General features: G+C 31.9%; 1 protein-coding gene across 1 annotated transcript; it reads right to left on the reverse strand.

Moving 5' to 3' along the window:
- Window positions 1-1,048: 1,048 nt before the first annotated feature.
- LOC148596456 (talin rod domain-containing protein 1-like) lies at window positions 1,049-14,466 on the reverse strand. Its single transcript, XM_088563451.1, has 2 exons — window positions 13,447-14,466; window positions 1,049-3,155 (listed from the first exon to the last, which is right to left on the reverse strand). Exons 1-2 carry the CDS (start codon window positions 14,243-14,245, stop codon window positions 2,695-2,697), a joined length of 1,260 nt encoding a protein of 419 aa, XP_088419577.1. The 5' UTR covers window positions 14,246-14,466; the 3' UTR covers window positions 1,049-2,694.
- Window positions 14,467-14,581: the final 115 nt, after the last annotated feature.

The raw sequence follows: 14,581 nt of genomic DNA on the forward strand, positions 1-14,581 counted from the left end.
TACAGTGGAAGTAGTGAATATGAAGTTGCCACAATAATTTCATGGTTTACAGTAAGTAGGGGATAACTTCACAGTTGTTTATTCCTAAAATGTTGATATAATGATTGGAGTTTACCATCCATTGGCAGATATTTTTGAAAATCACTTTGGATTGATCAAAGAAATATTCTGCTTTGTTCTTGTTCAACAAACTGAGCAAGGGTTTTGATAGAGTTGTCCACAGAATTCATATAACATTACTCTGACTCTTAGCTGTATAAAACCAGACATTCTTCTACCACTTGTTAAAGCCATATACAACAAAAAGAATGGCAAGTACCAATTTAAGGAGGTAGATCTAGGTTAAGGGACATCACTCTTGAAATCAGTGATATGTTTGTATCATATTCAACTTCACCAAAGCCTATGAAGCTTTCATTTGAAACAGAATGAAATCAATCCAAGTTACTTTGATACTGACATAAGAATGATGTAAAATGCTGAATACAAACATTCCAATGATTTGCATGAGTTGTGCCCCTGCCTAAGGTCTACCTTCAAGTTTGCAATGTTGTCCCCACTAGGGATCTTAAACCAAAATAATTTTTTATGAAATCCCAAAACAATGAACGATGACATGTACTTATGGTAATGTACAATGAAAACAGACCAGAAAGACTGAGTAGATCTGAATGGCCTAATGAGGAGATGACCATTTAATTCTGAGGTGTGGGCCCGGCAAATTTTGTGGGGTCAGAATATTATTTTTTTACATGCTTTTTTCAACCACATCAGGACAAGTTTATTTATTTCCATTTTACTGTATGAAGTATCTGGACTGAGGTAAAAAAAAACATTAATTTTCTAGGAGGTGACTATTTATTTTCAACTTTTTCTGGGCCAGATTAGTAACCTCGAAAATCTGCCAGGCCTCCTCTCTCAGGTTCAAATGGTCATCCTCAGAATAGTCATAATGATTTGAATTTGGACTGTTGTGGTTTTTTTCTGTCCTATCTTTCCCCTGCCTTGACCTTTGACCTTGTGTATTAACTAAATGTCATTTTCAAAATAGTTTTCCACAATTTTAATACACAAACAAAAATAAATCAGGAAGTTACAATCTCATCAGGTATTGCACTATTGTAAGATGTACAAGTCTTTTTCTCTACATGAATTACATCATCACACGGGCCAATAATAGAGAATTATAAACTAAGATGTATATGTCTGTTCTGAATTACAGCATCACACTCGGGCCAATAATAGAGAATGATAGACTAAGAGGTACAAGTCTGTTTCGCTACATGAATTACAGCATCACACTTGGGCCAAAAGGAAAAATATGTCAATTTGAGGTTTAAAACCTTAAATATAAAGCTTTGCAGAGCACAGCATGATACGACCACAGTGGCCAAACCCTGAACAGTTATGGCAAGTGTGGACACAATATTTGTTTTTGACACACTTGTTTAAGGACTTACAATTCATTATGGAGTGTTTTGGACACGTGCAAAATTTGAAATTCAATAAAAAAATTTCAAAATCCAACCAAAAATAAAAAAGATTTTTTTTTCCAGGTGTACCCCATTTGACCCCTTTAACTCGAAAACTGTGAGAGATATCTGAAATCTGATTGAAAAAAGCAGGCAGCGAATTTTCATAAGGAAATCAATTAAAAAAAATCAAAATCATACCAAATATAAAAAAATCAATATTTTGGGGTGTGCCCCATTTCATCATTTACAACTCGAAAATGTTCAAAAACACATCAAATCAGCTGTGCTTTGTTCCAGAATTAAATAAGGAACACATTAAAAAAAGAATATCACAATCGAATGAAAAACAATCATTCTACACGAGTTTTAAAAAAAACTTATTTTCCCCTTTTTGGCCATTAATTCTGAAAGGTTATGTGCCACTAACTACAAATTAAATAAGAACTAACCACAACTTAAGTTGTCACATCTTAATGAAGTGTCCACAGACAATGAAGACTGTGCCACTTTGCCCATTACATTATATGATTGCAAAAAAATTTGCAGTCATATAAAAATTGGGTAGTAGGTGATGTATATTACCTTGAGTTAATGATAATGAAATCTTAAGTCAACAGTGATTCTGTCAAAATGAGCATTAAAATGCTAGGGTGGGCACCAAGAACCTTTAATACAGTTAGTATTGTGCTGATTTTCATCAAGAAAGTTTTAGTCAAAAATAAACTTTCATGTTTAAAGTGATATTGAAAATCTGAAAATATTCAAAGAAAGATAACTCTTATTCATCAAATATATAGTAGGTAAGAACAACTGAAAATAAAATTTAAAACTTAAAAAACTTTCTAGGTTCCATAATACCTCAAAAGAACTAACTTCCACAATTCTTCAAAATAACAAGAAAGACAACTCCAATTCATTAAAAAATTTAGGGGTAAAAACAATCTAAAATTCATATATCTTACATGAACAAAACTGAAAATTCAAATTGATCTGTATTAGATAACTGTTTCAAGTTTGAAAAAGATCCTTCAATATGATTTGGAAACTGTCAGGGGACATACATATGGCACTAAACTACAACATTGTGTGAAGGGCATCATACTGCACCACTTAAGTGTGGTGGGTGTACACATTAGCTGAAGTGGTACATGTATTCCTATAAACAGGTTGCTCAAAGAGGAGAAAATAGCAAAATCAACAAAAGCTGAAGTGTAATCTATTATCTGGAAGCTAGAGAGTTTTCTGAACTAGAAAAGGAAGTAGTACTATTGATGCTCCGATCATTGCTTTCTGGTTTATCTGCATGGTTGTTCTGGCAACCTCCATCAAAGCAACTGTTATTTAAACTATCCGCTAAAGATCTATTATCCACAGGTGAAACATTTGGACTGAAGCTAAAATTAGAACTTAATGTTGACACAGAGGAACTACATGTTTGTTCACTAGAAACTGACAGTTTGGATAACTTTAATCCTTCAGAAATTTTCTCTTGGTAATCATTAAGAAGTCTATCCACATCATGTTCTTCTAAAAGTTTGACTAGTTTGTGTGAGTTATGTCCAATTGATTGTAAACAAGACTTAAGTCTGTCTTTATGATAAGAGGTCATAAGGTCATAGGTCAGATCACGTACTGTTTTACACAGCTGAACACAGGAGGACACAATATTCATACAGGCACCTGAAAAGAAGAAAACAAGAGCCATTAATAATAAGAAAAATAGAAAAAATAATTCCAAGCTTTTAATGTCGATTATCTATTACACAGAGCATCTTTATATAGAAATGAATATTTCAACTTGCATTTATTATGCATGCAAAACATTTTTGTTAAATGAATTAAAATAAAGATTTGAATAAAATAATTATTTGCAAAGTTACAAAAAAGTTCTTTTCAAGGGGGAGATAATTGATCAGAAGTTCAAGTATTGAGACGTATGGGGAATGTCAGAATATCATTTTTTATTTTGCAAATGATAATATGATTTAAGGCTTTGCCTATGAGGGACATTTAAATTTATTGATAATGCAATGATTTGCTGTTATAAATATCACTAATGTCTCAACCAAAATAAATGTACGATTAAGATGGCAGCCGAGCAGTTAACACACTAAAATTCTGCTCCTCAATTTTTGCAAAATTCTGTGTTAATAATGTGTGATATGACTTTAAAGTTATACCTTCAGATGGGATTTTACTTGGGAATTCCAATAGTGTCATTTTCTGGAGACAAATTTAAATGGAAAATGAGGAAAATAGACATTTAGTGCATATTTTGCAGTGTTTTATTACAAACAAAGGATTATTTCAATATACAAGGATTATTTCAACACATTATTATGGCCTCAGGACTTTCTAACAACTCTACAAAACCGAAACTTAAGGGCAAAACAGAGGGCAAAGGAAAAACTGTTCAACAATTGCTTGCAGCCAAAGTAGATAAACCTGTAAGTAATCCATCTAAGAGAACTTTTTCTGAAGTGTCATCTGATTCAAATACTAGCCTTGATATATATAGTATTATTAACTTTAAGAAAGGCCTTGATGAAATTAAGTTTAGCCTAAGGGATCTTACAACTAAAGATGATCTAAATGAAGTGACAAAAGACCTTGTCAAACAATCAGACTTGGAAAATTTTGTAAATGATATAGTGAAGAAACTTTTTAGTAAATTTGAATCTTCACTTGAAAAGAAATTGAATGACAAATTAGCAAAATTTCAAAATGAAGTGCAAGAAAAAATGGAAGCCCTTACTATAGAAAATGAAAACTTGAAAAAGAATATTGAAATGAATATATCTTGTATGTCAAAATTGAAACATGACATGGCAGAAACACAAAAGATAGCAAAGGAAAACAGCATCAGTAGTAACTATAACGAACAATATTCAAGGAAAAACAATATCAAAGTATATAATTTACCAAAGAAAGAAAAACAAAACCTTTGTTAGGATTTTATTAAGATGGTTAAAGATGACCTGAAAGTGGAACTTAACGAAAGAGATGTAGTAGCGATTCATAGGCTACCAGCCGATCGAGAACCCAGACCCATTATTGTTAGACTCTTCAATTCAGATGTGAAAAGAAGCTTGATGCGTGTCAGACGAGACCTTAAAAATAAAGTGAAATTTGTTGATGATGTTACTAGAAGAAATATGGGCTTGATCCACAGACTTGAAGAAACTGGGCATTTTGAATCTGTATGGTATTTTAATTGTGGTGCTTATGGAAGGACTCCGCGTGGACTACAGCTGAAATTTGGATTATATGATGATATTGAGTACAGACTGAGGCAAGGGAAGTAACTTGAATTTTATTGTTTACATTACAAATGTTCTGTTCAAATTTTGTTGACTTTATTTTTTCTTTTTGCAAAGATTGAATTGAGTATTTTTAATTCAACATGCTCGCCATTTTGAGACTTATTTATTTTTTATCCTATCTGTTTTGTATCATTAAAGAAACTTACTTTTTGAGTATTTTTAAAATATTAAGTTTTTTCATATTTTGCTACAACTACCTGGTGATTTTTCTTATAGATGGTTATAAATGTTGGTTAACTGATCTGTTAATATATATTTTAATATGGGATCTGTGAAAATATTAACAGTGAATTGCCAAGGGCTAGGTGACCCTGGCAAGAGAAGAGATGTTCTTAATTTTCTTTAAGTCAAAAACTATAATTTGTACTGCTTACAGGATACACATTTTGTAACTGAAAATGAATCTATTATTAGATCTGTTTGGGGGTATGAGTGTTTTTTCTCATCCCTAACTTCTAATTCACGAGGTGTAGCTATTTTAGTAAATAATAATGTAGAATTTAAAATATGGAAAGAGAAAAAAGATTGAAATGGTAACTTTTTAGTCTTAGATATAAGTATTAATGGTACCAGACTTACATTATTGTCATTATAATCAAGATATACCAGGATTTTTTGATAATATTATGTCAATTATTGAAGATTTTGGAAATGAAAATTATGTGATTTTTGGTGATTTTAAACTTGTTTTGAATCCAACTATTGATTGTTTTAACTATTTACATATTAATAATCCAAATGCTAGAATGAAGGTTTTAGAAATTATAGATCAGTGGAATCTTGTAGATCCATTCAGGGAGATATATCCAAATATGAAACGTTATACTTGGAGAAAAAGAACTCCTTTAAAGCAATCTAGGTTAGATTTCTTTTTGATACCAGATTCTATGCTTACACATTCAAAAACATGTAAAATTGAACCAAGCTATAGGTCTGATCACTCAATGGTTACTTTAGAATTAGAATTTAATCCTTATGTGAGAGGTAAAGGACTATGTAAGCTCAACAACTCCTCATTATATGACTCAGAATATATTAATTGTGTTAAAGAAAAAATTATGGATGTTAAAAAACAGTATTGTGCTCCAGTATATAATATGGAAAATTTACATATGATAGAGGATGAAAATATACAGTTGACAATTAATAGTCAGCTATTTTTAGAAACCTTATTATTTGAAATAAGAGGTAAAACTATCTCTTATGCTAGTTATAAGAAAAAACAAAAGAATAATTTAGAATCTGAACTTTAAAAAGAAATTGAAAAACTGGAGTCACAATCAATTATTAATTTTTTAGAGTTAGACAATAAAAAGACTGAATTGGAAGCTCTGAGGAAAGAAAAAATGAAGGGTAAATTAATTAGATCAAGGGCTAAATGGATAGAAGAAGGGGAAAAACCAACAAAGTATTTTTGTGGACTTGAGTCTAGAAATTTTGCTAATAAGATTATACCTAAAATAGAAAAGGAAGATGGTACTACTGTAACTGATCAATTTGATATACTGACAGAAACAAAAAATTTTTATACAGAATTATATCGTTCTCGAGATGATCCGTTGAATACTTATAACCTAACTGATCTTGAAAATGATCTACAGGATTTGAGTTTCAATAGATTATCTGAGGATGAAAAGAATTCTTTAGAAGGGGAGATAACTATCACAGAAGCCAGTGAGGTTTTGAAAAATATGAAGAATGACAAATCACCTGGCTCTGATGGTTTTTCTACAGAATTCTTTAAATTTTTCTGGAGAGACTTACATGTTTATGTTTTAAATTCACTAAATTATGGGGCAATGATGGGAGAGTTATCAGTTACACAGAAACAAGGTATTATTACTTGTCTTCCTAAAGACAATAAGCCAAGACACTTTTTAAAGAACTGGCGTCCTATTTCTCTACTAAATACAGTATATAAAATTGGTTCAGGGGTTATTGCTACAAGAATTAGAAAAGTTTTAGACAAATTGATAGACTTAGATCAAACTGGGTTTATAAAAGGTCAGTTTATAGGAGATAATATCAGATTGATTTATGATATTTTGCAATATACCGAAGAAAAAGATATACCTGGTTTGTTATTGTTAATAGATTTTGAGAAAGCGTTTGACTCTGTGTCATGGAGCTTTCTATTAAATGTTTTGAGTTTCTTTAATTTTGGAGACTCTATTATACAGTTCGTCAAAGTATTTTACAAAAACATTAACTCTGCCGTTATACAGGGTGGGAACTTATCTGATTTTTTTTCAAATCGGTCCAGGATGTAGACAGGGGATCCTTCGTCTCCCTACCTCTTCATTCTGTGTGCAGAAATACTTGCTATCAGAATATGGGGTAACAGAAATATTTCTGGTATTCAGGTTTTTGAAGTAGATCATAAACTGTCTCAATATGCCGATGACACATCATTGATATTGGACGGATCTGAGAAATCTTTAAATGCAGCTATGCAAGAGCTAGATTGGTATGCAAACATATCTGGGCTTAAAATTAATTTTAATAAAACTCAGGTTGTTTGGATGGGCAGCAAAAAGTATAGCGAAGATGTGCTTTGCCCTGAAAGACATTTGTCTTGGGGAGCAACAACTTTCAAATTACTAGGTGTATATTTTGATGTTAATCTTGTTAATATGATAGATATGAACTATGATGAAAAGTTGGTTAAGATTAAAAGTCTAATTAACACATGGTCGAAGAGAAATTTGACAGTCATTGGTAAAATATCAGTTGTTAAAACTCTGATATTACCAATTCTTAACCATCTTATATTAACATTACCACGTCCAAAAAGTGTGGTCATAAATAAAATAAATGGCCTTGTTTACTCATATATTTGGAATTCACCTACAGGCAGGGTAAAAAAGGAGATTTTACAAAAAAATAATGCTGAAGGTGGACTGAAAATGATAAATATTGCATGTTTTATGGATGCTTTAAAATCCACCTGGGTTAGAAAAGTTTTCAATTCTGAGAGTAAATGGCTTAATATATTATATTCTATTGTTGATAGAGAAAAACTTTTAAAATGTGGGAATGGATATGCAGTGTCAGTAAAATGTAAAAATATGTTTTGGAAAGATGCATTTAATGCTTGGAACAGTATTATTGAAAAAGGAAAAAGATAAAGATGATCGCTGGAAATTTTTTGTTACTAGTCCCTTGTGGTGGAATAAAAATATTATTGTTGGTAATAAACCTGTATTTTATGAGGATTTTTTTCAAAAAGGTATCTTTGTAAATGATATTTTGAAAGAAGATGGATGCTTTTTGTCTAATTTAGAACTTCAGCGGAAATTTGCTATTAATATTGATACTATGAAGTATAATAGTTTAATATCTGCACTAAGACAGACAAAAAGATCTTTTGTGTACAATGATAATAATGTTGTATGTCCATTCTGTCCAAATTATATTAAATTGTTTATGAAGAGTAAAAAAGGCACAAAAGATAAGTATTCAGTGTTGATAAAAAAATAATTGTGTGCCTTGTGGACAACAAAAATGGGGGGACATATTGGATATTAATGATCAAGAATGGAAGGATATTTTTAAACTTCCATTTTTAGTGACAAAAAACACTAAACTCCAATGGTTACAATTTAGAATAAATCTTTACATAATTGCAACAAATAAATATCTTTTTAGAATACAAATTACAGATACTGCAAATTGTACTTTTTGTGATGAAGAGGTTGAGACTATAGAACATTTATTTTGGAACTGTGAAAAAGTCCAGAATTTTATCCTGGAAATTGATTTTTGGCTTTTATCGAATGATATCAGCATCCCCTTTACTAAAAAGAATTTTTTGTTGGGAGATACTTCTAGAGGCAGAAGAAGTCTAGTTTTTAATCTTTTCTTTCTCAAAATTAAACAATTCATATACAATTGTAAATATCTTAGAAAACAGTTATCTTTACAAGCATTTAAAAACATTGTCAAAGATTTATATAACATTGAAAAATCTATTGCTGTCAGAAATAACAAACTAGAGCAATTTAATGAATTGTGGAATATTTTCACTGTTATATTATGAAAACTAATTATATATACTTAAGATTTCATTCTAAATGATGAAACAATAAATAACATATGTACAATGGCCAACAGATAGATTAAGAAATTTACCAGGGAAACAAAAAAATCTTGTTTTTTTTTATTATTAATTTTTTTTTTTCTTTCATGTGGTTTTTTAATTTTGTCCCAAATCCTAATTATCTAATTTTTTTTTCAATTAAACAAACTGCTTTCAAATCTGTATGTTTGTTAATAAATTACATTTTTATTGCTCTAGACTTACATATCTGTGGTTTTTTTCTTTGATATTCTGTTGTGATGTGTGTAAATATTATTATTGAAAATCATGTATGTACTAACAAATACTAACATCTGTGTATATTTTGATATTATTGCTACTAATGTTAATGAACCGGGATAAAGTACCGGTACTCGATGTTTTCAAACTAACAAATGTACAGTTTTCAATAAAACAGATAAATTAAAAAAAAAAATAAATAAATAAATAAATAAATGTACAAGACGTCCAATAACACACAATGTGCATCAGTTAAAAGTTTAAATAATCAGATCCTAATTGTTATAACACACAATAAGCGTCAGTTCAAAGTTTCAAGTAAAATCTTCAAAAAGTTCAAAACAATCACATCCTAATTGCATATACTTCTGACAGAAACTTTGTCTAGTTTTTACAGGAATGGAGCACCAGAAATGACCTACAAACACAGATCTTCTGTCAAGAGTGAATCACTGAAATCTTTAATCTGAATTGCTCACCTTTCAAACCATGCTCTATTCACTTAAGTAAGTAAAGGTATCATGCCTAGTTACCATGTTTGACAAAAAAATGCTGAAAAAGAGCACATATTAATGAATGATGTAAGTTCAACCGAGTACCTAAGGCACTGTAAAATGTTTTAAGAACCTCGGGAAATAAACAGCTTTGACGAGCACATCATGATACAACCACAGTGGTCGAACACTGAACTGTTGGGGCAAATGTGGACACAACATTAGTTTCTGACACACTTAAAAAAATGATATACAATTTATTATGAACACAACAAATGATTTGAAAACTATATTGCACAAAATTTTTAAATCAATTAAAATTTTCAAAATTAGACCAAAAATTAAAAAGTTGATTTTCTTGAAAATAGTACGAGATCATGAAATCTGACTGAAAGAGTAATCAAGGGGAACCAAGGTTATATCGGTAATCAAAATAATGTAATCCAGGGACAAAGACCATAGAAAACAGACATACACAGCAAAGAACATAAAGTAACTAAAATCATACATACAAAGTAACAAAAGCAAATGAGCAACTTGGACTCCACTAAAAACTGGGAGCATGGACCAGGTGCACCGGTAGGGTAAGCGTCTTCTGCTTTTCTAGAAACACACGCCAAGGTGCTCATAAAAAGTCTAGTACGGGGTAGACAAACAAGGAAAGGAAAACTATGACCTGTTAAATAAATCAGTTTTCATGGTGCAGACGCATACACCACAACGATCCACGAGTTCATGACGACGACCATAAAACTTCTGTAGTGATGACTTAAATCTTGTAGCAACATAACCCTGTTCCAGAAGCCTATTTGTTAGAATTCTAGCGTGATATAAAAAGTCTGCGTAGTTTCGGCAAGCTCTGGCATAACGTATGAGTTGTGATATGAACACTCCATACACAGGTGCTGAAGGGATGTTGCCGCAGATGAAAGGAAAGTTGACAATTCTGAATGAAAAATCATCACATTTGTGGTAAAGTTTGGTCAATAGTTTTCCTTTACCATCGATTTCTAAGTGCAGATCAAGATATGAGGCTAATTTCACAGTGTCTGTAGTATCCTTTACCTCAAGTTCTTTTGGGTAGATGCGATGTATCAAATCCCCGAAATTAGGATTGTTTAAAGATAATATGTCATCTATTTAGCGGAAACTGAGACTGAAGGATCAAACACAGGATTCCAATGAACTAAAGTTTTGAAATCAGACCATAATTTATTGATTTTGTTCAGGTGTGGCACCTTGACGCCTTATACATGTACCTCAAAAACCATAAGAGATATCTGAAAACTGACTGAAGAACACAGGCAGGGACTTTTATGAAAAATCCAATGAAAAAAAAATTTCAAAATCAGAACAATAATAAAAAGTCAATTTTTTGGTGTGTGGCCCATTTGACATGAAAACGGTAAGAAACAACTGAAATCTGGCACAGAATTTTAAGAGGAATCCAATAAATTTTTTTTTAACTTTGACCAAAATGAAAAAGGTGAACTTTTTGGGTGTTGCCCAACTTTGACCCCCCTTAACTTGAAAATGGTCCTACACACATCAAGTCTGCTTTCATATATTACCAGAATCAAATAAGGAGCACAATTAAAAAAGAATAACTAAAATTGAAAAAAAACCAAGGTTACACAAGTTATCCCTGTTTAATATTAGCTGGGGGAGTGGGCATAAGACTGCAATGCATTTGCTGAGAAAGAACAGAAAATGATGTAAAATCATGGCTATATATACAACATTTTTATCATCACCATTCAACTCAGGAGACCATGTTTACCGCATGAACCAAATGTCATTGAAATCAAAGCAAGTATAACAAGCATTCTGAGAGAATTGCAAAACAATACATAGCCCTCTACCGGCTGTTTATATCACTGACCCAAATACTACCTTGGATCCTCAAGTATAAATGCCAAATTGAGGAAATGACCTTGATTTTGAAACTTTGCAAAAAATCAAAGTGGAACAAAATGTAAACATTATCTGTAACTCATCAAGGTAGGCATACATACCAAATATCAGCTCAATATCTGCAAGTGTTTAGAAAAAAAGTACGGAAAACTTAAATTTCGTCAAATTCAAGGGCCATAACTCTAACAAAAATCAGCAGAGCAGAACAAAACATCTACTTGAAATGTAACTCATCAAGGCAGACACATATATATTAAAAAGCAGCTCAATATCTGCAAGCATTAAGAAAAAAAAGTTTGGAAAACTTAAATTTCGAAATGAGGGATAAATGGACGGAGTACAAATCTAAAATCCCCTTCGGCTAAAGCCGATAGGGACAAAAAATCGAAATGCACCCAGGAGCACAAGTCCAGTTGCATGCCCATTTAAGAGAAAGAAATATTTTAGATATTTTAAGTGAATAGAATTCTCACTTACCTACATATGTAGTAGGTAACAATATCACAAAGTTCAATTTGAATTTGATGCAAACATTTTGAGTTATCATCCAGAAACTTAATTTTACAAAAAAAAATGAAGTTTTTTTACAACTGTGACCTTGACTGCAACTGAAATTCCCCCAAAATCCATAGTGTTTTCATTCATCTGGTATGTAACAATATCCGAGAGATCTGTTTCAATCAGTCTCAGATGTAAATTTTTGAAGTTATCATCTGGAATCCTAATTTTTATGCAAAAGTTTTAATTTTTTTGGCATAAAGTACTTGACTTTCACCAAAACTTTTCTCAAATCTATTTCACTCATCTGGCATGTAACAATATCCTACCACTTGGTTAGTTAGGCAGAGGAAAACTTTTTGAGTTATCATCGGGAAAAAAAGTTTTTTGGCTGCTGTAACCTTGACATTCAACAACAAAATATCCAAAAATTTGATAGTGTTTGCCTTTACTTAGTATGTAACAATATTCCAAACTTTGGTTTGAATCTGATGTAAACTGTTTGAGTTATTGTTTTAAACCCTCAATTTTAAGGAAAACAATTAAGTTTTTTGGTTGCTGTGACCTTGACCTTACACAAAATTTCCCCAAAAATCAATAAGAATCCCATTTACCTGGTATATAACAAAGTTAGTTTGAATCAGATATAAACTTTCCAGTTATTATACAGAAACTTCAGTTTAAAAGAAAATATACTGTTATCACAAAGATAAGTCTGTTCGACATTGTCAAAATAGTGGTGTGTTTGTTAAATATTATTTTTTGTGTTGCTTTCATATTTTGTATACTAATATGAAATTACAAAATTATCATTTTTGTGTTACCACAACAAAATGAACTAGGCGACAGATGGATGGACACTCATTAAACTTTAACAGACCATAACTGCAGGGGTATATGCGTAACAATGGCATAAAATAGTGATGCAATGATGGTAATGCATCTGTCCACCAAATATCATTTACCTAGTGAAAGAGGTTCATGTTTAAATGAACTTGTTAGACAACTTAATGTTAAATTTGTGGATGCCGTTGCTGTTGCTGCAAAACCCAAGTCTTGCCTTCCATGACTTTTGTTGCAGTCGAGACAAAAAATTAAGCTTTTTTGGCCACTGTGACCTTGACTTTTTACAAAATTTCCCCCAAATCAATAGGGATCTCATTACCTCTTAAGGACTGTTTTTGATGTCCTGACAATCAAGAATTTAGAAATAGGTCTGCTTCTTTATGTTATTTTTAATATTCAGTGAAACATGCTTGAAGCTTTTTTGTAACTGTTTGACAGGTGTTTGGTTTAACCAGGTTCAGACAGGTGATCAGATTGACAGGTCTCATATTAGACAGGTGTTTGGTTTAACCAGGTTCAGACAGATGATCAGATTGGCAGGTCTCATATCAGACAGGTTTCACATTATATATGTATACCTAGTATTCTTTTCTGAATATCCTTAGCTTGTATGGACAGTATCCCCTCCTCTCCAACGAAATCATTCTCAGTGGCAAATGAAACTAGAGCTTGGGAGGAGGCCAGTACAGGCTCGCAGAATAATATGACCCTTGAGTGATGAGTCAGATTTTGTGATGATCTATATGACTTTATACTGGCAATAAGACACCCAGCTGCACATGTAACACTTTTTACACTGAGTTTAAATTGATCTTCTAAACTTTCTTCAGTAACATTTTGCCCAGCAATCTTGCATATATCTGTAATAACTGCTATATGCTTAGAAATATTGGAACACAGATCTATTATGATTTGTGGAGAAAGTTCATCACTACGAGTTCTTTTCAATCTCATACAACTCAGTTTGATCTCCAAACCCGAATAGCAAACTGAATACTTATCAACAAGTCCAACACACGAGGGTGAACATTTGGGCAAGTTTGTGACAATCAAATACGTAGAATTGCTGACTAGTTCAATTAATTGCACCACTGTTAATGACAAGTCTTGGAGAGATTCACAGATATCATTTAATTTGGATGGAAGAATGTGCACATGCGAAATCAATGTTTCTGATATAACAGAGATAATCTTTAACTTTGAGTTCAGCACTGTTCTGATATTGCCCGATTTCAGGTGTTTTATAAAATCAGACATGACTGGGCGGACACTACAGGATAAGAGGAGTAACTCAGCAACACCTTGCATCCTATTGATGCAAAATTCACTAACTCCAGTCAAGGTTCTTGAGGCTGAACTTGAGCTACTGCTATTCATTGCATCTTCTTCTATGGATGTGCTTTTTCACTTCATTATTGCAAATTATCTAAGGTATCATTTTAGGAACGGTCGACAGCAAAGCTTGATTAATATTCATTTTGTCCTGTGTTAGGCTCTTCTGCTATTTTGAAAGACGACCATCTCGTTCAGTTTTTGTGGGAGTGTGTGGGCGTGGTCAACTTTCTAGCAGGAAGCACTTTTCATCTCGTGTAGGACGTGAATTAGCGAGAAAAACCGACTTTCAAAGTAAATCCGCGTTCAAGAAATAGTTCATAAGAAATTGTGCGAATTTTGAAAAAATCCTACCTCTATCTTTATATCTTGCATAAATTT

Source organism: Perna viridis, chromosome 15 (genome assembly GCF_037379345.1).
Source record: "Perna viridis isolate PV_CMFRI_1.1 ecotype Kerala chromosome 15, ASM3737934v1, whole genome shotgun sequence".
Classification (NCBI taxonomy): domain Eukaryota; kingdom Metazoa; phylum Mollusca; class Bivalvia; order Mytilida; family Mytilidae; genus Perna; species Perna viridis.